This window comes from Rhamphochromis longiceps, linkage group LG19 (assembly GCF_057381845.1).
Source record: "Rhamphochromis longiceps isolate RC_006_pf linkage group LG19, R_longiceps_female_GT1.1, whole genome shotgun sequence".
Lineage (NCBI taxonomy): Eukaryota > Metazoa > Chordata > Actinopteri > Cichliformes > Cichlidae > Rhamphochromis > Rhamphochromis longiceps.
The window spans coordinates 24828856-24856457 of NC_140575.1; the positions used below are offsets into that span (position 1 = coordinate 24828856).

The 27602-nt window shown below is 41.1% G+C and overlaps 2 protein-coding genes across 2 annotated transcripts; one reads left to right on the top strand and one right to left on the bottom strand.

The window, feature by feature from the left end:
* Positions 1-280: 280 nt before the first annotated feature.
* fyna (FYN proto-oncogene, Src family tyrosine kinase a) lies at positions 281-20566 on the bottom strand. The gene is made up of 12 exons (XM_085390831.1): positions 20407-20566; positions 11150-11406; positions 8723-8819; positions 6733-6831; positions 6406-6509; positions 6064-6213; positions 5775-5939; positions 5026-5205; positions 4514-4590; positions 3977-4130; positions 2446-2577; positions 281-1864 (listed from the first exon to the last, which is right to left on the bottom strand). Exons 2-12 carry the CDS (start codon positions 11394-11396, stop codon positions 1656-1658), a joined length of 1614 nt encoding a protein of 537 aa, XP_085246957.1. The 5' UTR covers positions 11397-11406; positions 20407-20566; the 3' UTR covers positions 281-1655.
* Positions 20567-24419: 3853 nt separating this feature from the next.
* Positions 24420-27334, top strand: marcksb (myristoylated alanine-rich protein kinase C substrate b). The gene is made up of 2 exons (XM_085391941.1): positions 24420-24782; positions 25824-27334. The coding sequence occupies exons 1-2, from the start codon at positions 24687-24689 to the stop codon at positions 26382-26384; spliced, it is 657 nt and encodes a 218-aa protein (XP_085248067.1). The 5' UTR covers positions 24420-24686; the 3' UTR covers positions 26385-27334.
* The last annotated feature ends 268 nt before the right edge of the window (positions 27335-27602 follow it).

Genomic DNA, 27602 nt, shown 5'->3' on the forward strand with positions numbered 1-27602 from the left:
CACATTAGAACTTTAAAAAAAACAAAAAAACAAAGCGTGGGATAAAACAGGCTTAGGTTATGCATCTGATTGATATTTGGCTTCAGGGCATACATGTATCCGATGATTTGCATATTCAGCCTTGTCATCTGCGTGAAATTCACCCCGAGGGAAAAAAAACAAAACCACAGGCTCATTTGTACTCTGTCATTTTCAATAGTCATGTCTGCTTATTCACCACGCCTGTTGCTGAGAACCTGAAATTTCTTGAGAATGGGAGCAGTCAGACGAGCTTCACAAACAGTGTTAAATAGTGCGTCGTAATGGCAGGATTCTTTATTTCAAAAACAGCTGTGCACGCAGAACAGACAGAGACAATAAATAGAGACCAAAAGTTTTGAATACCTACTAAACTCAGGGCAAACGGAGTGATACAAAAGTTTCTGCTGACTTTTACACCCGTGGAGAGCAACATAAATACACATAAATGGCACATTGTCATGTGATTACACACCAAGAGTGAGAGGAGATTGATAGTAAAGGAAGATGAAATGCTATCCAAAGCCTAATGCCTGGAAATAATCAATTATTCGCGTCTCTTAACTGGCTGAAATGTTCTTAAAATGAAATTAAAAGGTATTTGGTCTCACAAACTGTTATATTCAAATACACATTATGGAGGGACAAACACAGGTACACATCCTTCATTCATATCATGTAAGTGGCAGTTTGTTTGGCTGTTGAAGCATAAAGACAGTGTGGAAGTCTTACACAGCCTGCTGCCATCTGCAACATACATTTAAAAATACTGTCAGTATACTAAGCAGTCAGCTGAACGAAGATTGCAGTTAGAGAGGAGTTCCGTCCTCATTTGAATTACGTAAAGCTCAACTTAAAAGTCACTTTAAGCCAGTCCTAAAAAAAAGATCACTGGCAGAAGCTGGAATGCAATGAATGCACAATATTAGTGCAGATGGCATACAGTTTTGGGAGGAAGAGCCCATGATGCACTGAGTTAGTGTGTGTAAAGCATGAAGGCATTCCCTTACATTATAAGAATATTACTAAACAAGAAAAGGCAAGAACAGGTGTTATAGTACATCTAAAGTCCTTGAGAAGAGGAGAAAAGTATTGTTACAGTAACCTTATAAAAAAAGAAAAAAGAAGAAAAAAGTCAGTGGACTCCCAGAAAAAGGAAAAAAACTAATTTTCAGATACACTTTGGTCCACAGTGTCTAACTATTCCCAACAATTATTATTCCTACATCTGTAACCAGCTTGTGAGCCTCACACACTTCTCTATGAGCCATAACAAATGTAACCTTACATTTAAAAATGGAAAAAAAGAAGAAAAAAAAAAAATCACACATTTCCAAATTATCAAAAGGAATACAAAACAGAAAAAAGATAATAAGTAAACAAGCAATTTGTATTTACATTACATACACGTTACGCAACAGAACTCATGTCGTTCATCCATGACAGTCACTTCTAATTCTGATAGTCACGTTGCTGTGTTTGCACCCCTCTGTCCTGTTTGTATGACGTCTGAAGGTTGGAAAGCGAGTCTGCCAGCTTTTAAAACCATTAGAGCCGCAGAATGAGAAAGAACGCGTGGTGTCTGGCTCCCTCTGGTGGAATTTTGGTGAAACGACATGAGACGAGGGCCGCGGCGCTCAGAGGTTATCCCCTGGCTGATACTGAGGCTCAGTGGCAGTGAAGTAGTCCTCCAAAAAGGCTTGCAAGTACTCAAAGGTGGGCCTCTCCTCTGGGTCTTTCTTCCAGCACTGTAGCATTAGCTCATGCAGGGACGAGGGGCAGTCCTGGGGGCACGGCATCCGGTAGCCTCGCTCCACTTGCTCCAGCACCTCACGGTTGTTCATGCCTGAACAAAGGTGCACATAGAGTGAGAGTTTAGGGCTGTGCTGCCATCAAATCACCAAGTTTGTAAGCAGTCTTTCTGTGCCGTTTCCATAAGTTGCATTACTCTAGACTTTGCTTTTGAGTTTCAGTATCGTGGAACAGATTAGTAGATGACTTCCTGCACCTACTATTGGTTGCAATGTGACATTAAGATGGGGGTAATAGTCGATTAGCATAAAAATGTGAACAGTCAAGGCGGGAAAGAGCCTTCCGTTTTGATCTGAACTGAAGAAATAGTGCTTTGCATAGAAGTGGTGTCGCCTTAAGCCTTACACTGGAAACTGAAAACATCGCAGCAATCATCGCATAGACACTAGACAGCTTATATAAAGGTTAAAATGGAATTATAATGTCAGTGAAACTGGAACAATTCACATTCATTAGCTTGGAACATTTCTATGTATAATGCATTATGCAACTAACTACTGCTTTTTTTCCTTTTAAATCATGCAAAGTCTCGTGTCACAGCCTGCATTAACTGAATGCAGCCGTTTGATTGGTTTTGAGAGGTGATTACATAACCCTCAAGCTCAGCACTCTCACCTGGATAGGGCACTCTGCCCTTGGTCACCAGCTCTGTCAGCAGGATACCAAATGACCACACGTCTGACTTGATGGTGAATTTCCCGTAGAGGGCAGCCTCAGGAGCGGTCCACTTTATGGGAAACTTCGCACCTAAAATAAATTCAGGTGATATTAATTTCACAAACAGTCTCAAACTTTTATTATTTTGCTTCTGCATCCCTCCAGATATACACAAAGATACACAGCAGCGGCTTCCACCAAAACCTAGACTAAAGTAGGTCAGTCTTCACTGTACTGATTTTTTTCCCTTCACTGATTTGATTAGTGCAGGCACATAAGGACATCATTACATCCCACCAGGGAAATAACAGAACCATTCCATTATCCATCTCCGTGTCAGTTTGCACTTGGCCCGAGTCGAGCAAGTAAACATTTCATTTCTACCAAATGAGTGACTGAACATGTTGACAGAGTGACTAACAGAGCTTGAAGTCCTCCTGGTGTGGTTCACGTCTGACTCAGGGGGGAAACAACACTGGAGTGAATCAGGTTTTGGCTGCTTCCTCGTCATCCTTCAAACAATAATCGCAGCGGCATATTTTCGTGTAAAACAAGTGCCCTTTTAAGAGGTCTCAAGTCCAGCACCGTACCCCTGTATAAACACATCTTTGGTTGTCTTTGCGCTAACCACACGTGCATCCGCTTTCCAGTGGTTCCATCAAGACAAATTCTTGCTCAAAAAGAAAAGCAGCATGCTCTAAGTGCTCATGTTGTGACATGAGTCTGTCAGTAACAGCATTTTAAGGTGAAGAGGTCAGGGGTCAACATCAGGAAAGTTTAAGTTTTGTATCCATGAAATTCATTTTGGTTAAAGCAATGTCCTCTGAAGTTACAGAAACACAAATGTGTGTGTGTTCGTGTGTGAAACTGGATGGAATAAGCCCTTTTGCCAAGCCACCAACATTTTTCCTCTGATGGCAGTTTACAGGGAACTTAATGAATCCTACAGAAACAGAGTTAGACAAAACATGTGCAAGCTTCTAATCTTTTTCCCAGTAGTAGTCAATAATTGACCTGACTCACTGAAACATAAGAAATCTAGTAGAAAACCACCACTGGACAACTTTGCTACTGAACAGACATTTCTCAAGCACGGTCTGTAGTCATATATTGTCTTTATTACAATGTCTAAGCAACATAAACACAAAGAAAGTTTAAGTGTGTACTCACACCAGGTGATCCATAGATCTCATCTTAGTTCATCAGCACATAGATCACAGGTGTGTGTACTATGTCAGCATTTTCAAAAGTGACTGAATTATTACTCAATTCTGACACAAAATCTGCTGCTCATCTTTGAAAGTACGCACAAATACAATAAATTCTACATTTACAGGGACAGGAAGTTTTTTCAGTTTTGAAGTTTGGAACCTATGTTGCAGTTTCTGTACTGTGTGTTGTTGCAACGTCATTTTAATTCATTTGTGGTTTAAACAAGCAGGAAGGCATTAGCAATGGATTCATGAAAATGTGTTGGAGTGAAGCCTACCTTGTCTTGCTGTGTATTCGTTGTCCTCGATGAGTCTAGCCAGACCAAAGTCTGCAATCTTGCACACCAGGCTGTCTCCGACTAGGATGTTGGCAGATCTTAGGTCTCTGTGGATGTAGTTCATCCTCTCGATATAAGCCATGCCCGCCGCCACCTGGGAAATTGAGGGGTTTTTTTCCTACTGAACATCATCTCAATGTATAGCTTCAAGGTCATTAAATCTGTGCTAAGCAAGATTTACACAAATGTTATCACCCTAAAAAAGTGGGACAGCAAAAGTGAAGCATCTCTCTAAACTGAAAGCCCACAGATTTGCTTTATATACATTTACTTTCTCAGTAAACAACATGAATCACGTGGAATTTGTGCAAAGTGTGTGAAAAATTGGGAAATCACCAAAACAAAAGACTTTAAATGAGCAGTGCTGAGATTAAATGACTAAACTGGGAACAGTTGGAGATGATTAAAGTCAGTTAAGCTCTTAAAGGAAACATCCTTCCCTGGGAACATGTTTTCTGAGCATCAAGATTTTCACACCTGAGCCGCCATGTCCACTAGATTTGGCAGTTTGAGGCCTCGACCTTCGCCGTCCTTCAGGAAATCAAGCAAACTCCCTGAAAAGATAAGAAAAAAAAAATACAGTCAGGATATCAGGCTTTTGTTTTCTTCGGCTGCCACATCATTACAAGCATCACGTTGTGCTAATGTTGCATCAGTTCTGGGATTTCTGCCTAGAATGTTACATCTTAGTGAGATGTTTGTTAGGTATTGCTGTGGTAACTGAAAATATGTTTTTCCATCGCAAATGCATCCTGCCCAACAGTCACAATGTGAAATAAACTTCATTTGCTATACAGCAAACTGGGAGACATACTCTACATCCTATGCAGATAGATCGTTTTTTTATATATATATATATATATATATATATATATATATATATATATATATATATATATATATATATATATATATATATAATGCAACATTATTTAGGTGCATGCATGAATGCATGTATGCAATGATGACACTGTTAAAACAGCCTCTACCTTTGCTCATGTACTCTGTGACTATATAGATGGGTTCCTCGGACACCACAGCATAGAGCTGCACCAGCTTATCGTGTCGGAGCTTCTTCATTATCTGAGCTTCCTCCAGGAAGGACTCAGGTGACATCGTGCCGGGCTTAAGAGTCTTCACTGCCACCTTGGTGGTGCCATTCCACGTACCTGAGAAGAAAAACCCCAAAATGTGACATTCAGTCTAATTAAAAGAAAAAACGAACAGGCCATGCTTCTTTTAACTTAATCTGTAGAACACATAACTAGAAACAAATACTCCCTGAAAGTTGCATTAAGTGTATCAGAGTATGACATAACAGATTGTAATTAAAACTGAGGTTTGCATGTATTTTCTGGGTTTGCTTCAGGAGCTCCAACAGTCCAAATACATGCATTGGCTGTCTCTCTCTGTACCAAGAGTGCACACTGCCTATCACCCAGTCACAGCTGGGACAGACTCCAAGCTTCCCCGTTAACCTGATTTGGTTAAGCGGTTAAGAGCGTGCACAGATGGATACATTTTTTTTTTTAATGGGAGAAATGAATCAAAATGTTATTTTAATGCTGATGAATTAGATAAAGCTAGAAATATTCTAATAACTTGCTTTTGTTTTTCCCAGGGTTCAACAACCCAAGCCCTCCCCAAAATCTTAAATCCACTCAGAAATCACAACAAGTTCAAAAATGGCATTCTAGTCAAAATGGAATTTTTGGAATTTGAGGAATAAGATACACACCCATCCAGACTTCTCCGAACTGGCCATTGCCGAGGCGTTTAATAAGCTGCAGCGACTCCCGCGGGATCTCCCACACGTCTTTGGTTTTGACAGACAGGTCGGTCAGACGAGGCATGCCTTTGTGGCACGGCACGATCAGTCTGCAGCACAGGCCTGCAGCCCTGGCTGAAATGACCGTGCAATTTGGGGTCACATGAGAAATGTGGAAGTGTAAAAGAAGAAGAAAAAAAATCCCACACACAATATACCATTAAGATGTTTTTGTACACACTGAGCAGCAGAGTCTCACCCGAGTAGTGCTGCACTAGCTGCTGGAGTGTCTCAAACTGGGCTCTGGTGGTGATGTAGTAGCCTCCATTATCCAGTTTGCGGATTTTATAGTGTTTAACGTGATCTCCCTTCACGTCATCCCAGTCCTGGATGGAGAGAGAGTAGGCTCCTAGAACAGATTGGTTGTGATGTTATTTTAAGTTATTCAATCTTTAGTCTGACGGCTTATTCTAGGTTTATCCATAAATAATTTGCTTCTACTTACTTTCACTTTAATGTGCTCCTTTACTTATGTACAAACACCTGTCAGTTTTCCTAAAGTTTAAAAGCGTTCAAACAGTCACCATCTCGTTTTGAGTACCTTTAGTTGTTTCGCTCTCACGGATCAGGAAAGTGCCTCTGGCGTTGCTGTTGGAGAGCAGTTGCCTCTCTGCGTCCTTTCGACCCAATTTACCAAAATACCAGCTGAAGGAAGGAGGAGAAATGGAAAAAAAGATGTGGGAAATTTGTTTTCAGTGCTTTCCTAAATATTCTATTTGTACTGTGCGTGCAACCATGTCACATCTAACAAAGGCAATGAGCTGACTTCTGAAATATTTATGCTCTCTGGTGATGAAGCTGCCGTGCCTCGGAGACCCGTGGAGGCTGTGTGTGAGAGCGTGTGCTCAAATGAAAAAGTTTCACTCACTCCTCGGCTTGGATGGAGTCCACAGGAGCTACGTAATTGCTGGGAATGTATCCAGTTCCACCTGTAGTGAGAGAACGAGCCTCCCACCAGTCTCCCTCGCTGAAAAATGAGAGGGTGGATTTAACAGAGCTAGATCACCATTTACTCATCGTGTAAACAGAGTGGATGCACTACATTTAAGGAAATAAACGCACTCTTCTTAATACTCTGAATGCTGTTGTTTTAGTGCAAATCTAAGACAAAGCAGTTGTAATGTAGAGACCCCCGTGCATGACCACCCTTATGTGATTTAACCATTCTGAAATTAAAATTATAAACTCAGTTTTTGAATTCATAAATTTGACTACAGCTGAAGCTCTTCATTCGCAACTATGATTTGAGTGCTTTATAATTTTCAGGACAACGTTCGGACAGTCTGCTCATTTGTCGCCACGGGGCGATCGTGGCTCAAGAGTTGGGAGTTCGCCTTGTAATCGGAAGGTTGCCGGTTCGAGCCCCGGCTTGGACAGTCTCGGTCGTTGTGTCCTTGGGCAAGACACTTCACCCGTTGCCTACTGATGGTGGTCAGAGGGCCCGGTGGCGCCAGTGTCCGGCAGCCTCGCCTCTGTCAGTGCGCCCCAGGGTGGCTGTGGCTACACTGTAGCTTGCCATCACCTGTGTGTGAATGGGTAGATGACTGGATATGTAAAGCGCTTTGGGGTCCTTAAGGACTAGTAAAGCGCTATATAAATACAGGCCATTTACAAATGCGCTTCTTATATCCCAAATAATATCCAGTGGGAATCACCTCCAACCTTGTGCAAATATATATTATTTATATGTAAATGTTCTAGCAATAGCTTGTTGGTTCCCCTTTGTTATAGACCATTTCCTGGTTTAAAAAAAGAATTACACTCGTTGCCACTTTATTAGATACACCTTTCAACTGCTTTCTATCACACATATTTAATCAGCGAATCACGTTGCAGCAACTCGGTGCATTTAGGCATGTAGACGTGGTCTTGACGACCTGTTGATGCTCAAACTGAGCATCAGAATGGGGAGGAAAGGGGATTTAAGTGACGCTGAACGAGGCATGGTTGTTGGTGTCAGTTTCCCGCACAACCAGGATTTACAGAGAATGGTTTGAACGGGAAAATGCCTTGTTGATGCCAGAGGTCAGAAGAGAAGGGACAGACATCTGGTGTAAACAACGCGGATCTACTTTAGGTTAGTGGTGGGCTCCTAAACACTAAATGCGCATTGTTTAAGCGCCATATTTGACATGCTGCTTTTAGCAGGATAATGTCTGGTGTCACAAAGCTCATATTACCTCAAACTGGCTCTCGAACACGAGTTCACTGTACTCAAATGGCCTCCACGGTCACCACATCTCAGTCCAATATAGCACCTTTGGGATGTGGTATAACAGGAAATTCACATCATGGATGTGCAGCCAACAAATCTGCAAGAACTGTGTCGTGCTGTCATGTCAATATGGACCAAAGTCTCTGCAGCACTTTGATGAATCTATGTCACAATGAATTAAGGCAGTTCTGAAGGTGCACCTAATGAAGTGGCTGGTGAGTGTATGTTTCCAGCAGGACCTCCCATTCCGTTTGGAGTTAGGGACTGAAGTTTGACTGTCATGAGTAGCTGAGATAACTGGTTGGATTTAGGGGAAATGCTTGGTTTGGATTCAGCGAAAGAGAAAACACAAAATGACAGGGAGACAGAACAGAGGCTCTCAGATGTCAGTCAGCATTTACCATGGGAAACGCCCACGCACAGCCCGCAAGTATGGTCTGACTGTTTAATTCTCCTATAAAGATGCGATAAAGCAACACAAATCACTGTAGTTACACAAAAAGTGAGGAGAATCCAAGAACCTCACAGACCCGGTTAAGTCTGTCAGATTGGTGCCGGTGTAACGTTTGTTACAGCCGGACCAGAGAAGGAAAACACAACCACCACCCTTTTGGTGCTGTCATGCAGATGTTTTCACACTTACGTGCTGTTGAGGATCTGGAACCTCTCCCCTTTTCTGAAGCTGAGGTCATCCTCGGTCCTGGCTTCATAATCATAAAGGGCCACAAAGAGAGTCACCCCTGCCGCAAAACAAAAATGTTGCATGTGGCGGTTATGTGGCTGAAATATTATGGCGGTGGGTTTTTCATTCCATTTTTACTGTAGGGTTCGTTCATCTGTCTAACACATGGGGCTTATGTAACGGCAATAAATATTACTGCCTTCTTTGTTTATTCTTTACACCCCATCTGCTGCATTATTTTCACCTTAGAAACAAAACAAATTTCTACTCTTTTATCTTTCCAAACATCTCACTAGCAGCGCTAACTTAAAAAGAATTGTGGGAGTTTTTCGCTTATAGAAATTTTAAATAAAAGCAACAATTTGGAGACTCTTGAGATGTTTCAGCGCAGTTTGTGATTTATGGTGATGTTTTACTTTTAAGGACTTGTGTGGGACATTTTATTTTTTCAAATAAAGTAAAACATTCATATTAAAAAGCTAATTGCTACAGGTGTGACACAAAGCTTAGCTTACAGAAGCAAACTCTTTGCCACTAACTGATTTGGATTTATGTCCTGATACCTTAATGACAGCTGTATGATCTCAGTTTAACAAGAAAGGAGCACTTAGACTCTAAAAAGGCAAAAAATATAATAAAAAAAAGTTGATGGGGTAAAAAAGATTTCACAAAAACAACTTTTGTTATTAACTGACTTGTGATGCCTACTTAACTAACATAAAACTGCAGACCTAACGAGCAAATATAGATACTACTTGGTGCTATCATGGTCTAGATGAGGGAAGCCAATCAAAAATCTGCCAGTATCTGTTAATAAGCCTAAAACTGTAAGTGTTCATTTTCTGATTTGATCTAAATCCTCCAAGCTGCAATCCTAATGTCGACCAAATCTGCACACTGTCCGTTGAGGTCATTGCAGATCAGATCAAGTTTCGGCTCTACATCTGTTATAGTTTCAGTTTCTTACGCCTCAAGTCTTCACTGTACAAATTAGACATGCATTTTATTTCTCATTCCCCCTCTTAGAGTAGTTTCTTGTTCATGCGAGCTGGCGACGGCAATTTCAAAGATGTTGGTTTTATTCAACCGCAAAAAGGGTTCAAAGTACGTCACAGACATCAAAGCAAGGATGGTGGCGATTTATAAATCTGATGATACGAAGCTTTCAAATTTCGAGCAAAAGAGTGTAAAGCTTATTTCTCCCCATTTGAAGCGCTCTTCAGCAAAAAGTCTGCTCTCTGTCATTGTTCTTCACAGAGAACTGGTCATAATTTAGGGCATTTCTATTCATTTTGAGGCTCTACTACACACAAGAGAAGGCTCACTTATTCATTTAGTAAATGGCACACAAGCCACGAACTTCACCCGTTATTTAAGTTGAGCCTGTAATTCTGAGAACAGAAAGCTGACAAGCCAACATAAGCTGTTTTTTTTGTTAAACATCTATATTCACAGGCCATACACTTGTTAATGCAAATCTATAATCAGCCAGTCACTTGGCAGTAAGTCTGTGCATTTAGGCCTGTACGCATGGTCAAGATGACCTGCTGAAGTTCAAACTGAAGGGTCATTTAAGTGACTTTGACTTTAAGTGACTTTGAATACTTAAAGGTGGTTGGCGCCAGATGGGCTGGTCACAGTGTTTCAGAAACAGCTGACCTGATGGGATTTTCCCCACACAACCATCTCTAGGGTTTGCAGAGAATGGCCCGGAAAAGAGAAAATATACAGTGAGTGTCAGTTCTCGGGGTGAAAATGTCTTGATGATGCCAGAGGTCAGAGGAGAATAGCCAGACTGCTTTGAGCTGACGAGAAAACAACACTAACTCATAAAGCCACCTGGCTCTGTAAGCACACAACAACATGAAAGAATGGATCCATCCTACCCGGCAGCTAGCAGCCTTCAGAGACATTTTTAGACAGTTTAAATTAGACATTTTATTTGTAATTTGACCCATTACTTAACAGCGTGTAAGTTTATCTTCCAACAGGGTACTCAGTGAATTTATTCCGGGCAACCAAATTCATATCATTTTTAAAATGTGATATTTTCTATTCATGTATTTTTCAGGGCAGCACGGTGGCACGGTGGTTAGCACTGTTGCCGCACAGCAAGAAGGTCCTGAGTTCAATTCCACCATCAGGCCGGGGTCTTTCTGTGAGGAGTTTGCATGTTCTCCCCGTGTTTGCGTGGGTTCTCTCCGGGTACTCCGGCTTCCTCCAGGATAAGCGGACGCGAATGGATGGATGGATGGATGTATTTTTCAGGTTCAAATTATGCAAATGTTCCGTTTATTTGCAGTTTTTATGCACATTAGCCCTTTAAAAGGTGACAAATATTTTTAAGACATGTAAAGTAGCTCACATTCATTCACAGTCTAATATTACCTGTGCCTCCCCGAGATCGCAGGGTCCCAGACTGCGAGGACGTGTGGACTCCTCCGAACACAGTGACTCCCTGCGAGGCTGCGCTGTGGAAGTTGTTGTAGTTGGGAATGGTGGTGACCCCAAAGCTGGGGTAGTGCTGCGGAGTGGGGTCGGACCCATAGCGGTAGCCCGAGTTGTGCGAAAGGCTGGTCTCCCGGTCATCAGTGAGTTTTGCTGCTTCTTTATCCTTACATTGGACACAGCCCATTCTCTACTGTCTGTGGGTGGAGAGAGAAAGAGAGCGAGATGGAATTAGCACTTAGGTAAAATAATAGCTCAAAAGCCATCTCCACTGGGGAAATTATGATTCAATATTCCCATTATTTCAGAGCTTCCTTTGAGAGCTCCACAGAGTCTTCTGAAAAATCTTTCAATTAGGCTGAAATTAAACACGACGCTTTAAAAGATGCATTACTAATTAAATGGAGGAACACAATGCACCACAGCTGTATGTGCTCGGTAAATATGACCGCTGCATATGTACGCTCGCATTAATGCTTTATGCTGAGAATATCCAGTTAAACTGGCCGTAAAACAATTTAATGGCCCTACTTATCACAGTTTACTTTTCCATCTGATTGCATGACCACACTGAGGAGAAGAGTCTACACCGAGCCACTGACTTCACAAGAGAGCATTTACTTTATTTTTGTTTGCTTTACAAGGAGCCACGCACACGCGCGCTGATGGAACATTTGTCCTCACTAAAGCAAAGATAAACCAGTTTTTGAAATGAGGGACACAGCCTGCTTTCTGCTTTGTCAATTAAAAAGAGCCTTACCGTCTTTGCAGACCCAGTTAAGTTAATGAACATTTTGGCTCGCCGTGTCCCACTCCCCAACCCCCCCTTTAAGCCCTGGAAGCTCGTGAAACCGGTTCAGCATGTCTAAGAAGAGGGCCCCGGCAGCAGCGCTGTCTTTCAATGGCATAAGCAGGCAGCTGACTTCAGAGGCAGCTAATTGGAAACATACTTGTTTACAGTGTCGGTGAATGGAGAGAGGTGGTGTTCGGAACAAAAGTCAACACTGCAACAGATCGAGGACAAGGGAAATCATCCCAGTGCTCTTTACCCCAGCTGTATAACCCCCCAAAAAGCACAATCTGCCTTTATACAGCAGGTAATGTTGCTAATATTGGAAAATAAGCACGTCTTTCTAAGGAAACTATTTTCCAAGCAGAAAACAAGCAGGAACCACAGGCTTGTTTTTGAAGGACTGGTGCTTAATGCTTACAAGCAAAGCTACACAGTATAAGATCAAACCCTTCAGGCCTGTTTTACATTTACTAGCAAGAAACTTTAATGCCTGCACAGGCAAAAAGTGCAAACAGATGTGTCACTTGCTGCACAGTGGGAGAAAATGCTGCAGAATGTAACAAGTCAAGCACTATATGTAGATGAGGAGAAAATGCATGAACGTATCAGATGAACGGGAAATAATGCCCTCTTTGAGAAGAGGTCACATGATGGTGCAGTGTCAAAATCTTGAAATGATTATTGTTGTTGCAAAGTTGCAAAACACCAAAAGTGGTTTTCAAGTGCAAGTTGTTGTAAACCCATCAATGCTTATCTATTATACTTCAGAGAGAGCAGTTTTGTCCAGAAGAAGCTAAGTCTGAGGTCAGATTTCTCTGAAAGATCACGTTACATCTGATGATTAACCAGCTAGAAAAACGAATTCTGCTGCATAAAATTGTATTCATTCATTCATTCATTCGACAAGAAAAATCCTTGCTGTGTTGCCTGCATGGAAAAAGTACCAAGAGGGACTCTGACACCAAAAACTGAGTTTTCCTTCTGTATACAGGATTTCATTATTGCCACACTATACAGCTTAGCTCCAGTTTGCTTAAGTAACAAAAGGACGTAACTGCTGCAGAGAGACCGACATCACTGTGATTCATTACTGCCAATAAAACCCCATAAAATACGCAGAAGAAGAAACGAGCCCAGCAGCATTACAGTATAAGCTCTGACCGAAGCAGAGACCGCAGACAGAAATACAAGAAGCACGGCTGCTGTTGCGTCTCCAATAATCCTTCAGATATAAAATAATCTGTTTTGACATCTATATTTATATCTCCAATCTTCTGGTATTTACAGCACGTTGCTCTAAAGTACAGCTGATATATTTAAATGTAAAAATCCTATATATGAATGGCAATATGGCAATGAAGCAATATTCAAAGCGAATACGTGGACTTTTCAGTGCTTCCACACTTGGTTTTGCTGTAGGGCTGCCACAAACGATTATTTTGATAGTCGACTAGTCACCGATTATTTTTGCGATTAGTCGACTAATCAGATCATCATCCATTGGACGTACAGCGTACAGCTTATTGCACCAGCAGCATCTGGTCTTATATAACTATCATTAGCTTACAGCTTGAAGTGTTTGTGCTAACTAAAAATAAAGACAATATGGTAGTTTATTAATTTTTAATGAAATTTGCAGATTGTTTCGGTGAAGTTTAATAAACTCCTTGCTTTCTAAAATATAACAGGACACCGGAGTATATTCTCCAGCGTCTCACACTTCTGATAATCAGCTGTCTGCTTGACAGTTTTAGCTGTGCAAAAACTATAACTTTAATCTCAGCCAAACCGATTTACTCAGGAACAAATAAAATACTAAAGAAAGCCAAACAATAACATTTTTAAGTTATCTAAGTGACTTATATATGTTTAACCTGACTAGCGAAAGACGGCGGTGGGTTTGAAAACGATTTGCCGGGAGTCCGGTGTTCTCACGGCTCTAGTTAGCCTTGCCCCCGCCTAGCTAACGAGCTAGTGGGTAACAGACGTCTCCGAAAACGTCGGAGCGCTTTTGAAAATATGTGGTGTCTTGATAAACTGAGCAGATATTTGAGGTTTACACAGCTACATTCTCGCCTGAAAATATGTTAAACGTTTATTTTGTGACCAAGAAAGAATAATAAGAGTAAAGTTAAAACTAACTAGCTGCCGCCATTGTTGACAACTGCGCTGGGCTGCGCTATGAATTCTGGGACACAGCTTCTTCTTCTTCGGGGTTTAACGGCAGCTGGCATCCTTGTACATGCAGTGCTGCCATCTTCTGTTTCAGTCCGTTATTACACTCTTAAATCCTACTACTCATTCCTGCGTCCTTTGTGATCTTACAAAGCTTCAAACGATGCGTCGACTATTAAATTAGTCGTCGACGATTTTAATAGTCGACATAATCGTGACTAGTCGACTAATCGTGGCAGCCCTATTTTGTTGTTTGTTTTATCTTTTTTTGCTGGACAAAGCAAGTAAATGAAGACTTCAGGATGTTGTGATGGGTATTTTCTGACTTTTTAATCGACATCTGAGAACTGATATAAAACAAAAAGGGGATCCGCTCTAACAATTCACTGAGGAGAAGAAGCAGCAGTACTACAAACACAGCAGAATGAATTGATTTTCCACAGTTGAGTTCAAAACGTGTCTTTTCAACATGTTGCAGTGATTTCATTAGTATCGGGACAGCTGACAGTAACCAAAGACGGCCTCCAAACCAAGTTAACACTGGGTGGCGATGAGTGTGAATTCATCAGGGCTCAAAATTGTATGGAGAAAGAAAAAAGGAGGACTGGGACACGTCGTGATTTCAGTCCAATTCAAATAATTTAAAATAAAAAAACAAAAACAAAGAAAACCACATATCCAGTACTGTCACTCGGCTTGGGACATTACAGTATTTATTTGGCCAGGAAAGCTATGAATGTACAGTTATGTGAAAACGTTTTGTCCATATAACTGAAGCATTCAGGTGTGTGGGTAATGCAATGCCACAGTGGACGTCCCAGTAAATTCAGCCCAAGGTCAGACTCTTCAATGGTCGGAGAAACTGCAAAAAAACCCCAAAAAACTCTGCAGGCCTCAGTTAGCTATTAAATATTAAAGTTCATGACTGTAAAGTTAGAAAAAGACTGAATGAGTATGGCTTGTTTGGAAGGGTTGCCAGGAAAAAGCCTCTTCTCTCTAAAAAGGACATGACAGCACAGCTTACGTTTGCAAAGTTGAATCTGAACAAACTACAAAATGTCTAAAACAGAAGTGGCCTCATCTGTCTAAAGGACAGTAGAGATGTTTGGCTATAACACACAGAGCCATGTTTGGAGATACGAGGCGTACCAGCACAAACACCAACTGTCAAGCACGGTGGGGGAGGGGGAGTGATTTGGGCTTGTTTTGCAGCCAGAGGACCTGGGCACCTTGCAGTCACTGACTCGACCATGAACTTCTCTGCATATGAAAGTATTCTAAAGTTAAATGTGAGGCCATCTGTCTGACAGCTAAAGCTTGGCCATTTGGGTTAAAGTGTTGTAACGGCCCAGTCGAAGTCCAGACCTCAGTCTGACTGAAATGCCGTGGTGGGACCTTAAGGCAGCAGAGCATAAACAAATGTCTAAAAACCTCAATGAACTGAACCATCTTTGAAAAGAAAATTGAGCAAAAATTCCACCGCAATGATGTAAGAAAGTGAGTCATACAGAAAACGTCTGCTTCAAGTTATAACTTCTAAAGGTTGTTCTACTACAAACTACTGAATCATGAGGGTACTTCGTTTTAGAACTTGGAACTATCACATGACTGTATTTAACAAGACCGTGCCCGAAGTCCACGCGAATGACAGAGGTGACCTGAGGTAGTCAGGCATTGAAAATAAAAATAAATTCTTATGAATACACAACAGAGAGAAAAACAATATCAAGGCCACGAATGTTAACTTCCCATAGTTACTGCATTTCTTTACTCACCTTCCCCGTCGATACAAAAACCTCTAAACGTGGCGTTAATAAGACTAACGTAGCACCAGAATATATTAACTGAGCAGGTAAAGTCTGATTTCTGGTGGATTTTCTCTTCAACTCAAGTGATTGAAATAGCACTGCCTCCACTCCTGCAGGGATCAGAGTAAATGAGGGGAAATCTCATGTCGTTGTGCTGCCTGTGGGGATTATGAAAATCTTGCTCTTCAAGTTAAAAAGACTAGGGACTACTGTAGCTTTAGCATACATTTACCATTCAGCTGCACAGAATCTATAACATTTTGCCTTAATATAGTATTCATACATGTTCCCTGTGTGGTCTTTTTATTGCACAGTGTGTATTTGTAAACATTAAATCATGTCTGTGTTGCGATTCCAATTAATAATCTCATATTTACAAGATAAAGAATCCTTTAGATGAGTCGGTGAATCAGCAGCTTTTCACATTTACACGGTAATTTAATAAGAGTTTCACGAGCGTTCATCATAGATACATTTCTGCTCTCCGGTTACACATGAGTCAACACTACGTATGAGATCACAACATAAGTTTTAGATTGGTGCTCTCGCTGCATTTCATCATGGTGGAGATGGACACAGACACACGCAAGTCTACTCAAACCCCCCACACCAAACCAGCAGATGATGGCGTCAAAGCCTCGGGGCTTGTTCCCTTTCATGGCACAGCCTGGGTATTGCATGACCACCTCAGCCTCTGCAATAGCAATCATCACGCTATTTTCAGACCCAAATGAGCAGCTTGCTGTAGAGAGAGTGACAATGGCGTGATCAGGAGGGTCCTTCGGGGACAAGATTGCAATGTGCTGTAAGAGTTAATTCAAAAGCCAAAGAGAAGGAAAAGGTGAGAGGCCTCAAGTTTTTCACCAAAAACGTGTTAAAACGTTTTTGCTACTTACCATTTACCATCAGCTGTAAATTGGACTGAAACCAACTCCTTTTAGAGCAAGCCTCAAGTGGACAATAAATTGCAGTTTTCTGCTGTTGGTGTTTTTGGTTTAATTTTCACAAAATCTGTGTTAAAATGTTGAGGTTTTTTTTTTTTTTTTTAAAGAAGCTGACCATAAATGAGGTGTTCATGGAACATATGTAAACTGAAACATCAAAAAATGTGAGGAAATTTAGGAATATCTGTGAATATCGCTGCAGGACACCCTCTGCAGTGACTTCCATCACGCCTACCACCACAGGTAAATCCACAACCTGTTTTTAGTAACTATCGGCTTTCACACTATTTTATCAAATGCACCACTGAACAAGCAGTTTTTTTTTGAATGGGTACCGAACACACAGCAACGGGGTCAGCTTTACTTTATCTGTCACAACCACTCGGCTCAACTGGAAATTAATTTACCCAAATGAAAGCCTTTATTTTGATGCCGCACAAGCTCGAGTGTTAATCATCCATAACAACAGTCATAGCGCTGGAGGCCATAATGAGATAGTGGGTCATTTGGAGTAAAGCTGCAATCAATATACTATATTAAAAGGACAGACATGTCAGGGTCGCACAGACTAACTGATGGATTTACCAGGAGAGACTCAGTCAGGCCTGAAAAACAAATATATCTGCAGTCTGATTTGTGTTACGAGCAAGAACAAAAAAGATAATTGGATGTGTAAGACTAAAAAAAAAAGAAAAAGACTGAAATTCCCTAAACAGCAACAATTATTTTATTAAGAATTACGTAAGAATGAGTGTAACATCTGCAGCTTCTAAAAAGGGAACATCTGACGATTTCCTAAGTGTTACAAGATTATGAAATATGTATCTATCTGTGCATAACTTTGAGCTCAGGGAAAGTATGTAACATTACGTGCAACTGACTGACTTCAGCAAGTCCTTCAATCATTTCATCATTTTAAGTAATTTTTATGTTTTTAGATTTTCCTTAAAATGCTGTAACCTTATTAATCTCTCACTCTCTGGAGATCAATAAAGTCTTAATGCTACAATATAAAATAATCATACAAGTCTGCAGAGTAATTGCTACATGTGAACCTAATGGTAACAAGTTTACAAGATATTATTTCAGCTTAGAAAAACAAATTGAAACGTGGCTTTGACTAATAAACTGTGGAAATTATGGTCAATTGAGCATTACATCTGGCAATGTTGTGATAATTTAACCTCTACGAACTAACAAATCCCTCCAGAATACAGTCTTTCCTCAGTCTATTTTGCAATTCAACACATCTTCTTAAAAGGTATCCTGTTTAAGTTGAAGTGTGGGGGTCCTTTTACACTCAGATCACTGACAAGGCACAAAACAAGGTCAAACTTCCCACATGCCTCCCACTGGCATCGCACTCACTGTGACCTTATTCAACTCCATAATTCAACGTTCTGATCATGGAACAAAGACGAGACCAACGAACCAACAGAGGATCTTTTTTTTCCTTTTTAAGAAAAACTGTGTGACATTTGAATGCACGTGAAACCCACTGTTATGTTTGCTGGATTTGGTACAACGCTGACAATCTCCTCCTTATGGCTGCCATTCTCTGAATAGTTACAACATTTGCTTGTGTCAGACAACCGAGTTCATTCAGTGTATCAACAACGAGACAATGGCCACTTTTCACTCTGCTACAAGATTATGAGCACAATGAAACACTGTTAAAGCTTTCAAAGCATTCTTCGTGTGCTGAATGAACAGAGCTAGTTATAAAACACACAGCTGAGATTCATACAGTACGTGCGTGTGGGTTTAAGCCTAGCTGTGTTTTAGTGTCACAGTGTCTATACTTGAGCTTCTTGAGTCATGTTGTTAAATCACCGATCCCATTGTGTATGTCTATTCAGTCAGCGAGACCAGTGCAGACTAGGTGAACACTTTCCAAACAGGAAAAAAGTGTTATCCAGATACCAGAGCAGATTCTTGCTGCTTCTGCCTGACAGTCTGAACTGAGGGTTTAAATGATTCTTTCCAAATCTTGTGCCAGTGGAGGGTAATGGTCGATGCAAGAATCCAGTGGAAATCATGATGAGGTGGGTTTACAGGAACGGAGGATGGAAGGTTTCTGGCAGAACTAAAAATCGCACTTGAGTTGATGGAAAGTGTAAAACACTGGCACGAGCCACATGGCGCACAAGTGCTGGACGCAGATCTACAACGATAAGCCAATTAGCAGATGCAACCCCCCCCCCCAAAAAAAAAGAAATAAATTGCAACTTGTTTGATTTATTTATATTATTAATAAAAAAAAATGCTAAAAATGTGTGGCTGTTTTACACTTCTCATTAGTTTAGTGCCCAAAACATCAGACTACAAAAAAATATACCCACTGCAATTTCCATCAATGAAACCTGATTTTTTTCAGACCCCCAAACAACAAAGTCTTCCTAAATATTTAGAATAATGGAAAATGCTCACATTTTAGAAACTAGAAAAATATCTTCAAATGTGGCTTAATGATGATTTTACAGTTAAGTGCTAATTTATTTTCTGCTGCTTGACAGATTAATTTTACAATGATAATCATCACAGTAGATGTCAAAACAAACCAACACCTTCCAAAAATCTTAAAAACCAACAAAATGGTCTTAAACTAAAGTTATCAACTGAGCCTTATTTTGAAAAGCATCTGCATTTCTTTATAACTTATTTCAGGTTTGGCAGATTATGCGCCAGCAGGTTGAACTGTATAAGGGAGAGCGAGCCTGAAGGGGGAAAAGTGCACGGTCCACGAAGCACAACATCCAACTCCTTTCATTCAAATTTAATACATACCATGCACACCAATTGTGCACTCATTCATAGGCAGGCTGAACTCAGGCCTTCAGGGAGCTGACTGAACAATTTAACAACCAAAACAATAACTGCTGACTAACTTATTGCACATGGGTAACAGTGGGGTTAGCTCACACATATCATCCCCAGTGTTTGCTCACAAGATGGATGGCTGCACCTCCAGACACATGAGATAACCCGACTGGAACAGCTTTAATTGGATGTTTAGCAGCGTGGCAATGCAATTAACTCAAAGCATATGATAATTCCTGTGGAGTTAAACAATTAAGAGGCTGTCCGAAGGCCAGCCTGGCGTTTATTAGGTGTGTGTGTGTGCATGGCCTCAGTGGTCAGCTCTGTTCTGCAGCGCATCCATCCCTGCTGCAACACAAGAGCCCCCTCTCCAGAATCACTGCAAAACATCATCCACAGTCACCATCACCGCTCTCCCAGTCTTTTCCTCAACGAGGGCAATGTTTACGCAAACCACACAAAGCCAGCCCTCCGAGGAAGACTCGGAGTAAAGATTGGCGTGACTGCAGCCACTCAAAATGTGTTATTTATCTCATCTGCTCTCTCTGCCTCTCTCCCTCTCGAGATGAATTCAACTCGCTTTCCACAGCGCAAAATAGGGGACAAGGCTGGCGCACCAATTGAAATTCAACAGAAGAAAAAGAAAAGCGCGCTCACCGCAGAAAAATCAAATTAATCCATCGGAGTTTCCAGAGGGAGCTTCGTGGAGGAAATTCGCGGTCGTCTTTCTTCTCTGTCAGTGTTTTTCCTCCGCACAGACAGAGAATAGCGGTGGGAGACCCGTCCCTGCCGATACAGGAGCTCCTGTCGCCGCCGTGTGTACGGATGATGACGAAGGCGCAGGGGGTCAAGTTCACCACAGTAAAACTGCAGCTTCCGCCAAGTACTATCAAAATAAATCTCCTGGTTGGCAAAGCTTTTTGTAAAAATCGATATTGCACGAAAGCAACGCTAAAAGGCATGTTTGTGGAACCAAAATTAATTCAAGGTATTTCAAGATTTAGTAGTTCCACTACTTCTTATCGCTTTCAAACAATAATAAGCCACTAAAATACTTATTTAGAAAAGTAAACTGCTAGGGTGGTTTTATTTTGGGCAGCATATGGTGTTTTATTGTTGGGTCTGTCTCTGGTTGTCTTGACGCAGATGTTATTGCGTACGCTTGATGCGGATCCACACCGACCAGTAGCTTCGACTGACACCGCTTTCCTCCAATGAGAGATTACAATGTGTGGCCGGGCACCTCCTCCTCTTTGGAGTATGACTGAAAAACGGGGCAAGGTTGGCAAATTCTCTGTTTTTGTTCAAGTAACGTAGAGCTCTATTTAGTAGCTTCTTTCGCCTTTTAGTGCGAGTAAAACACAGATGCACAGATATGATGCAAAATGAAATTCAACACATCTGTAGCGTTTTTATTTATTGAAATAATTAAAGGGATCAGTGCAATTATATTATATAAATACAATTATATATAGTTTGCATGAGTTTTTTGTTTGAAAGACTTAAAAATATTTTAAATAATTGTTGATATTTTTTTATTATTATTTTGCTGAATATCAGACAGAGAGTATACAGTACACACATGAAAATGTGTTTCTCTTCTGTTGCGATAATGACACACCAGCAAAATTTCAGCATTGATTGGGAATGTTTTGTGAAAATTAAACATGCAATGAAGACAGTAGTCATTCAGAATTGACCACTTATGCTTTAGTAATGAATCCCAATGCTGACCTCTAACCTCCATTTACTTTGCATTCCTTCAGTTTCAGACTTGTTAACCCATTCAGTCCCAACACTCTATGAGGAAGCACTTGGCGAGAGTGGGAAGGAAAACTCCCTTTTAACAGAAAGAAAAAACATTCTGTACGCTACCTAAAAATGGAAATTAGGTCTAGACAAAAGACAGATTAAAACACTTATTCATCCAAAACACACACATACAAACAACTGTATGTCCAGATGAACAGAATGAGCTTTTTGGGAAATCAGATATTCATCCACTGGGTTGTGAAACTTCAGGCTATCTTCAGGCTACCTCTGCCGTAAGTTTTACCCTTATATACAATCTAATCAAGATGTGTGAAATTCCTTTTAGTTCCTTGTCCAAATACAATCCAATCTGTACAATCCAAGTGGATGATAACAGAAAAACGATTCCCCTAAATAATTTTATCTACACATACACCATGCTCCCTTTTCTTTAAGTACAAGTGCTGTTCAGCCCTTTGCCAAGGCAGGTCTGGCCAACAGGTCCTATGTTTGACACCTATAGTCTAAATCAATCACATGACTTCTATAAAAGGTTTTAAAATGATCACAGTGACAATGTTACACTGAATATTGCACTTGAAGGGAAGTCCAATAAAGTTACAGTACTTTTGTTTCCATGCGTACTGCACTAAAGTAAGAGTGTTTCAGTGTGCATCCATCAATCATCTGTGTAAGTCCCCTTGTGCTTTCAAGCCCTGACCCGCTGAGGTACAGAATCCACAAGAGCTCTGAAGTTGTCCTGTGGTCTGTGAACTTGACTACAGACTGGACTTCTGGGGATTTTGGAGGCCAAATCAACACTTTGAACTCTTTTCCATAGCCTTCAAACCACTGTGTGGGTGCACTGCTATCAAGAAATGCTGCTGCTGTGAAGAGAAGGTGGGCAGTACATGTCAAAGCAACGTCCACATGAAAGTCAGATCGCAGGATTTCCCAGTACAACATTGGCAGGAGCACAAAACTGCCTCCATTTGCTTGCCTTCTCCTCATCCTGTTACCATCGTTTGCCCAGGTAAGCAATGTATAAGCACCCTCATGTCACTCTTACTAATGACAAATGATTTGGATATTTTCATAAATAAATTTCATAAATTTCCTCCATTCACTTAACATTCATTCAGTTTTTCAGCTGTTAGTATTTATCAGCTATCTATAAAAAATGATAACATTTTTATTCACAGTAGTCACAAATAATGACTTGCTCATATACACTCTGACATAAAGACAGGAGCTAAAAACCAAACCTGCCACTGCCAAATGAATAAAAATAAAAGACAATAAAATTAAGAAAATAAAGAAAAAACAAAAGAACAGCTCGCCGTAATTATACAGACTTCAAATTTCATCCATATTTTGTGGCAGCTGGCTAATTGGTTCAGCTCTTCAGCTTTAATAGGATATGAAGAAACTCACATTTTGTCTGTTATATGTGTCTGACCAGAAATATTCATTAAAAAAAAAACTCAGGATAGCAATAGTTGTTACTGGAAATGAGCTTAAAATGCTTCATGGTTCTGTATGTGAGCTGTATACTCCCTTGGGTTTTAGCATGGCTATTAACAATAAAAAGAAATAAGTGCTTTTATACTAAAACTCTATATTTTGTATTTATTTTTATTTAACTAGGATAGTGTAACTACTCTATGAATTTGACAAAAGCAAACAAATGATCACAATAAACTGTGATACTGATAAATGTAGATGTTGACTTAAAAATGTGGCCTGTTAAAAAGAATGAAAGTTAAACAAACATCTTTATGCTTTCTCCCCATGTTATCATATTTATGGCAGCTCATCATAATTATGCTACAGCTTTGCATTTAATCAAAATATAACAACAATGAGTGTGGCCTAGTTAGGCTGCTGAGGGTGGGTTAAAGAAGGCACCCTAATCCACAAACTGCTGAGTGCTTTGCCGGGCTGTCTTCACTCCACTCTCACCCTGCTTCTCCACCTCCCAGAGTCACCATCTCTAAAGCCCTATTCAGCAAATGCACTGCCTCTTCCTTGCAGCCATTTTGGACTAACAGTAACCATGGAGATGTGGGTCATGCAGCTCTAGCAGAGAGAGGAGACTTGTGGCTGCTGGTGGAGTTAGAGCACTGCAGGCTGCTGGAGCAGACAGCAGCAGAGAGCCATAAACTCTCATTATATCTGGGTCACTGGGATGCTCCCGCTGCAAGGAGCAGACAAGACACTATTATGCAAGAAGAGGGATAAGAGAAGTTTTGGGCACATGGTCTTATAGTAACAGGGGATGTCTGTTTACTGAGTGGGGCGTATGTCAGTAGGGTGCCATGATGACATAAGGTGAGACCAGCTGAGTGATGCTTAGTCAACCCAGCCTTCAGAACATACTGTTGTTTGGAGGGCTTGCATTCATTTACAAGCTGTGATGAACAGTTTTAGGGCTCTTTGTTGCAGCCAAATTAGGCTAAAGTGTAAGCCGTGTTTTCTATAAAATATTACACATATGTAAAAAATATACATGATTGCTGTGTTGCACACAATCGCCGTTATCATGCACTTAGAAATTAGACAAAACAAAATATTTACCGGTACAGAGAACAGACGTTTTTCAGTGCAAATCAGTGGCCATGTTTATGTGCAAGCAAATATTTTGCACTTTTCCAGGGGAGAATCATCAGATATGTCTAATCTAAACCTTGTGCTCAATATAAAGCAAAACATGGAACATCAAGTTTCTGGGAAAAGAAAAGAAAAGAAAAAACAAGTTGTAAGCCATGTTGTTGTGTCTCTCCTATTGTCCGTGCCCCCCCTCCCCCCACTCCATGACCTCCCCACTCTTTGGGATTTCGGACTTTTGATTGGTGGAGACCGGATGGCTTTGTCGTCATAGCCCCATTGCCCATTCATCAGCGGACTTGGGCGTTGTACTCCGCATCTCATTTGCGGCGGGGCCAATTTCTCCATTAAGGAACTCCGTTCGGGGAAAAAAAATCGAAAGAATTCGCGTCTTTCGCACCTTAGCTACTTTTTCCTTGTGCAAGCGCTCGCACGTCCCTTTGTGGTCATCGTGATTCCGTGCTGATTCCTCGGTTGCAGAAGGGGGAGTCGGCTTTTGACTTGATTTTTCTGGGGAGGAAGCTTGCGGTCTTTGTTCATTCATTTCATCGGTTGGGTCCCTTTGTTGGAACAAAAGCATGGGAGCACAAATCTCCAAAACCGCTGGAAAAGAGGAAGCCGCCGTGGAACAGCCAGCAGAAGGTGCAGCCGTTGCAGCAAAAACGAACGGACAGGTAGTTTTGTGGGCTTTTTTGTTGTTGAAAAGAATGATTCAGATCTTAATTGCGCACGCGGAATTTTGCCTCAATTTAGCAATGTGTTGCGTCAATGGTGTGCTCAATGTTCCCTGTAGCGCATCTCCACGCTCACCGGCTTTCAGGGAAAGTGGCCACATGTAGGCCTGCACGTTTTTCACCGGCAAATGCACAGTTTCAGGTTATTTTCTCTAACGCATTTAAACTATATATTAAAACTTTTAAGTGAAATCATTTAAATTGATACACAAATGTATTTTTTTTTAATTCATCCTACAAAAAAAAATGCCTGAATGTTGCTGCACAACTATTCCAGTGAGTGATGATCGCAGAATTATTTAAAAATCGTTTTCTTTTTAAATTGTTTGTAAAATAATCGCAGCTGTTCTGCGGCTCCTGTGTCTAAACATTGCGCCTGTGCTTATTCATTTGGTTGAAATGTGTGCAGCAGGGGTTTGTGGCCGCTCTCAATGTGGCATGGCCATTTTAAAAAACGGTACCACGCCTTTGTTGCCAGATTGACGAAATGAGCCACGGTTTTTTTTTTCTTTCTTCTTTTTGTTGCAGACACGGGCCGCAGAATCCGCAAACTATAAAAAGCAGAAAAGAGTAGGATGAGCTAAGTGCATGAAAATTTTAAAAATGGTGCACATTGGTGGACTACACGGGGCATTTAAAGGAAGGGATGAGATGATGTGGGGGGGGGGGGGGGTGCGAATTCCTATGTTGTTTCCACTGGCTTCAATCTGAACGCCACCTCGTGGATCCCGGTTGTACTACCGTCTAAGCAACTAGCCTACTGCTGTAAGCCACAGATCTGTCGTCACTCTCCTGGTAACAGATGTTGTTGCAGTTTAAGGAGCTTTTTCTTATTGGTTACTGCTAGTCTGTGAGTATAATTAAATATCACAGGACACCAGGCTTTGCAGGGGATAGCCCTGCACACACTTATGTGTTTGACCTAATGAACTTAAATAAGTGCATGTTCAGTAATTTCATTTTTATTCTGTTTTCTTCCAGGAAAATGGCCATGCCAAGACCAATGGGGATACCTCTCCTGCTACAGAGGAAGTCAACAAAGCCGAAGTGCAGGCCAATGGAAGCACTCCTACTGAGGAGGCACCAAAAGAAGAAGGTGAAAAGGTAGAGGGTGCCGAAGCCAGTGGAGAGAAGGAGCCTGCCGCCACAAATGGAGAAGCTTCTGCCAAACCTGAGGAAGGCACTCCGTCTACTAGCGAGGATGGCAAGCAGAAGAAAAAGCGTTTCTCTTTCAAGAAACCGTCCTTCAAGCTCAGTGGCTTCTCTTTCAAGAAGACCAAGAAAGAGTCCGAAGAGGCGACAGAGGACGGTGCGGGAGCAGCAGCAGAACCAGCCGAAGGGGAGAAGGCGACATCTGAGGCACCTACTGAAGAGGCCAAGCCAGATGAGGCCGGCGAGGAAGCCAAGGAAGCTGCAGCTGAGGAGCCAAAGGCCGAGGAGGGGAAGGCAGAGGAAACCGCAGGAGAGGAAAAGCCAGCTGAAGCTTCACCTACTGAGCCAGAAACGGCAGCCAGTCCAGAAGCCGCTGCTGCCGCCGAGTAATCCTGCTGAACCAGACAACAGAATGAAGGAGACAATGTAGCCCATCTGAAGGAATGCGAGGACTTTGTCTAAAACCAGGGATTTTTTTTGTTTTTGTTTTTTTTGCTTTAGTGTTTGTTTACTACTCTGCAACCATCTCATCCATAACTGCAATGTCCCTGGCAGTGATGGACAGGAGGTGTAATGGAGAGTGTGCTGCTTCCTCACTGCTTATTGGTGCTTGCATTTGTGATATGGGTGAGTGTGAGAGTGCAAATGTGAGTGGGAATTTTTTACTTTTTTTTTCCCCCTATTTTTTTTCTTTTTTTTTTTTTCTACATGAAACCGTGACTGTCAACACGTTGCTGAATTTGACACATATTTAATCAAAAGTGTTTGGTGCTGGGCAATTGGATGTAGCAGCTAAAGCTGTGTCTGCAAGATCTGACACATTGTGGTATTTAAAGGGAAAGTCCAAGTCTTAAATGTTGTCATTGCAGTGCACAGTTGTTTACAACTCTTGAAGCTCAACACTCCTGTGAACACAAACCATTCCTGAATGAACTAGATTTAGTCAACTGTTAAAACAGTAGGTGCTCATCACTTTCCATTAGATTCCACTGTTTCCAAACTCTGTAGTAATGCACGTTGTATAGACTTTGATATTACTGGTTTTATGACTGAGATGTACCTAAATGACTGAAGTTTTTAACAGATTACCCATTGTAAATGAAGTTTTCTTGTTTTTTCACCATTTGTAAGATTGAATAAAATTGGGAGATGTTTTAAGCAAGTTTCGCATCAAGCTGTGATGACTACAATGCCTACAATACCTAAAAATCTACACAAGAAAGCACATAAATCTGTGGTTGGGGGTACTGTCTTTAAACAGCATTGGGGTTTTTTTTTTGTTTTTTTTCTCTTTTTGTTTTGTATATGAAACTCACCTTATTCAACATGAAATGTAACAATATCTGCAAACTGGTATTAAGGTGTTCAGTTTATTATATGTGAGTACTGCTGAAGAATAAAGCAACAAAATGTGGATTGGCACTCTTGAGCTCCTTTATTTATGTTTAAAAAGCATAAAAACACCACTGCTGCCCTTTTATAATACCCATCATAAATCTGGAGAGGGAGTGGGAGAGTTTAGACTGGTATTCAGAGCTGAGGTCGGCTGCTGTAGCCACAGATATACAGATTCTTTGTTTCACAGCACCATCGTGTGGTGCACTGAAA

Excerpts from the sequence above, each read along its gene's own strand:
- fyna (XM_085390831.1), bottom strand. The coding sequence starts at position 11,396 with ATGGGCTGTGTCCAATGTAAGGATAAAGAAGCAGCAAAACTCACTGAT. Across the intron at positions 6,832-8,722 it reads TTCCAGATCCTCAACAGCAC|CGAGGGAGACTGGTGGGAGG; the intron begins GTAAGTGTGAAA and ends CTCATTTTTCAG. Across the intron at positions 5,206-5,774 it reads GTTCGGAGAAGTCTGGATGG|GTACGTGGAATGGCACCACC; the intron begins GTGTGTATCTTA and ends TTTTCTTCTCAG.
- marcksb (XM_085391941.1), top strand. The coding sequence starts at position 24,687 with ATGGGAGCACAAATCTCCAAAACCGCTGGAAAAGAGGAAGCCGCCGTG. Across the intron at positions 24,783-25,823 it reads CAGCAAAAACGAACGGACAG|GAAAATGGCCATGCCAAGAC; the intron begins GTAGTTTTGTGG and ends GTTTTCTTCCAG.